Source organism: Amblyomma americanum, chromosome 2 (assembly GCF_052857255.1).
Source record: "Amblyomma americanum isolate KBUSLIRL-KWMA chromosome 2, ASM5285725v1, whole genome shotgun sequence".
NCBI lineage: Eukaryota > Metazoa > Arthropoda > Arachnida > Ixodida > Ixodidae > Amblyomma > Amblyomma americanum.
In genome coordinates, this window is record NC_135498.1 from 109,925,464 (window position 1) to 109,928,725 (window position 3,262).

Below are 3,262 nucleotides of genomic sequence, written 5' to 3' on the forward strand. Positions count from 1 at the left end.
TATGGCAAGGCTACCAGTGACCGTGAACGGCAGGTCGAAGGACGTTGATCAACTTCTATGTCGTCAAAAAGGGCAACCAAGCTATACTGGGACTACTAGCATGCGAGTCGCTTGGTCTGGTGTCACGTGCAGTGGATGCTGTAAAAGAAGGAAGCACCACAGCGGGCGGCAGTGAGGACGTTATAACCGAATTCCGCCAGCTTTTTCAGGGAACAGCCTGCGTGAGTCGCCAGTATAAAATGGTCCTACGCAAGGATGCGACGCCAGTTGTCCAGCCAACTCGGCGGGTGCCCTTGGCGCTGAGGGAACCTCTGAGGGAAGAGCTGGAGCGCATACAGCGAAGTGGCATAATTGAGAGGGTCCAAAAACCGACAGACTGGGTGAGCCCTTTGGTTATCGTGCGGAAGAAAGACGGAAAAATACGGGTTTGCATGAACCCTAGAAGTATCAACGAGTGGATACAGCGAGAGCACTATCAGATGCCAAGACGCGAGGACATAGAAGCTGAGCTCGCCGCCGCTAAGTACTTCACGCTCCTCGATGCAAGGGCGGGTTTTCATCAGGTACCTTTGGATGACTCCACAGCAACTATATGCACGTTCGGTGCTCCGTTCGGGCGTTACCGGTTTTTGAGGCTCCCGTTCGGAATCTCATCAGCCCCGGAAGATTTCCAGAAAATCCTGAGCGAAATATTTGACGGCTGTCAAGGTGTGAGAGTGTACATTGATGATATTCTAATATGGGGCTCGTCTAAGGAAGAACACGATGCGCGCCTGCGGAAAGTGCTGCAAGTGGCAGAAAAAGCAGGCTTAACTTTCAACACTGAAAAGTGCAAGGTTGGAGTGACTGAAATTAAATTCTTGGGTGACGTCATTAGCCACGAGGGAATAAAGCCTAACCCAGCGTTGACGCAGTCGTTTAGGGAGACTCCATGCCCAACGGATAAAGCCGCTGTCCACAGAATGCTAGGAGTAGCAAATTATTTCAGCAAGTACTTGCCTAATCTCGCAGAACTTACTACGCTTCTTCGCAGCCTCATCAAAAAGAACTCTGTCTTCGAGTTGACCGAAAACCATGGTAGTGAGTGGAGGATGATCTGCGACATGCTTAGCAGTGCGTCTCTCCTAGCTATTTTCAACCCAGCCAGAGAAACTAAAATCGTGGCAGATGCATCAAAGAATGCTTTGGGGGCTGCACTTTTACAGCGCCACGGTGAAAACTGGCGGCCAGTCGCTTATGCCTCGCGTGTAATGGCCAACTCGGAGCAGAGGTACTCGCAGACTGAAAAGGAAGCATTGGGGATAACGTTCGGCTGTGAAAAATTTCATCACTTCGTGTACGGACGTAAAACTGTTATCGAGACTGACCACCGTCCACTGCTTGGTGTTGCAGCGAAAGGAATCAGTGATATGCCACCCAGGCTTAAACGTTTTTTCTTGAGGCTAATGGCTTATGATTTTGAACTGCAGTATGTACCAGGAAAGAAATTCTTTCTCGCAGACATGCTATCAAGGGCTCCAGGGACAGCGACTAAGGACTACTCCGACGACACGGAAGATGTGGAGGTCCACGCAGTTGCAGTCATGTCAACCTTGGTAAGCGCTAGAACACTGGCCCGTCTGGCCAAAGCAACGGCGAATGATCAGGACTTGCAGTCAGTGATGCGCTACATTAATGGCCACGGTGACATTGTGGGAATAATGAAGCCATTCGCGTCCGAGCTCTCATTGATTAAAGGAATTGTATTTAAAGGCAGCAAAGTTGTAGTCCCGAAGTCAATGCGAAAGGAAGTTCTCGAACGTATTCATGAGGGACACATGGGCTTGAACAAGTGCCACGCAAGAGCCAGGGGCCTAGTGTTCTGGCCGGTGCTGAACTCTGCTATCAAAAACCTGTTGCAGAGTTGTGCAGTTTTCCGCAAATATACGTACAAACAGCAAAGTGAGCCTTTTATGATCAGACCTACACCGGCCCATGCATGGTACCGCGTGGGCGTTGACATTTTTCAGTACGGAGGCAGCTCGTACCTGTCGGTTTTTGATGCCCATTCGAACTTCCCGGAAGTGGAGAAGCTGACTCGTACAACATCCAGTGCCATAATTGAGAAGTTGAGCGCCATCGTTTCAAAATACGGCATTCCAATGGACGTCCACACGGACAATGGGCCGCAGTTTTCGTCTTATGAATTTGCTCTCTTTGCATCCAGGTACGACTTCAGCCACGTCACGTCGAGCCCCGAGTTCCCGCGATCGAATGGACTCGCTGAGAAGGGGGTTCAGATTGTGAAAAGAATCCTAAAGAAAACGGAAGAAACAAAAGAAGACTTCTGGCTCGGGTTGCTCAACTACAGATCCACTCCGCTCGAAGATGGCCGCTCCCCTGGTGAACTCTTGCAGGGCAGGAGGCTTCGCACTCTACTTCCAGACTGCAGGCAGCAGCCATGCATACCGGTATTCAAGCGAGCCCCGGCAGACACTCGAGGGAGAACGTTACCACCTCTCAATACGGGCGATGTCGTGAGAGTACAGGAAAAGACATGGAATCGCCGAGCTCAAGTTACCGAAGCAGTTGCACCGAGGTCTTATCGAGTAGTTACCGAGGACAACAGAGTGCTACGTCGCAACCGACAGCATCTGCTTCCAACTGGTGAGCTGTTCCAGCAAGAAGCCCTCGAATGTGACGACCGGGAGAGCGAACGAGCGTGTGAAGCACTGCAACCCACGGCACCTGCTGCAACTGGAGACTCGCCTGTGAGCTCCGAGAACATTCCGCAGGCGCCGCCACCCGTGACTACGACTGGACCGACTGTGAGCTCAACGGCTCCGCAGGCTCTTACATTGCGCCGATCTACCAGAGATAGAAGACCACCGCAGCGCCTGCGGTACGACCGCAATTTCAACCAAGTACTTGGCATCTATTCTCCCCAGGAGGGAAGATGTATCGGGAATGACGCACGTGCTATGCCTGGTGCGGCGATTCATCGTGCTCGCCTAGATTAGATATGCGCCTTGGTTGCCACACCCCTTGCGGCTATAAAAGCACTGTACGTTCAGCAATAAAGAGCATTTGGTCGCTGGCCACCTCGACTGATACAGCAGGGGAGGAACATAGAGGTATGGAGTGAAGGTCGGTGGTGACGCCATAATACAATGAGAAACATGCACTGTGCAAGAGTTATTTCCTTGATTTTATGGCGTTTATGATCCCAAAGCGACTCTGGCTATGAGATGCTGTAGCAGAGAGCTCTCGATAATTTCGACCC

General features: G+C 51.3%; 1 protein-coding gene across 1 annotated transcript; it reads left to right on the forward strand.

The window, feature by feature from the left end:
• The first annotated feature begins 239 nt into the window (after positions 1-239).
• Positions 240-2,405, forward strand: LOC144121747 (uncharacterized). Its single transcript, XM_077655119.1, has 3 exons — positions 240-380; positions 1,470-1,595; positions 2,207-2,405. The coding sequence occupies exons 1-3, from the start codon at positions 240-242 to the stop codon at positions 2,264-2,266; spliced, it is 327 nt and encodes a 108-aa protein (XP_077511245.1). The 3' UTR covers positions 2,267-2,405.
• Positions 2,406-3,262: the final 857 nt, after the last annotated feature.

Coding starts and splice junctions, on each gene's coding strand:
- LOC144121747 (XM_077655119.1), top strand. CDS start 240: ATGGTCCTACGCAAGGATGCGACGCCAGTTGTCCAGCCAACTCGGCGG. Junction 381..1,469: donor TCCAAAAACCGACAGACTGG/GTGAGCCCTTTG, acceptor TTTGAACTGCAG/TATGTACCAGGAAAGAAATT. Junction 1,596..2,206: donor TTGCAGTCATGTCAACCTTG/GTAAGCGCTAGA, acceptor CTTTGCATCCAG/GTACGACTTCAGCCACGTCA.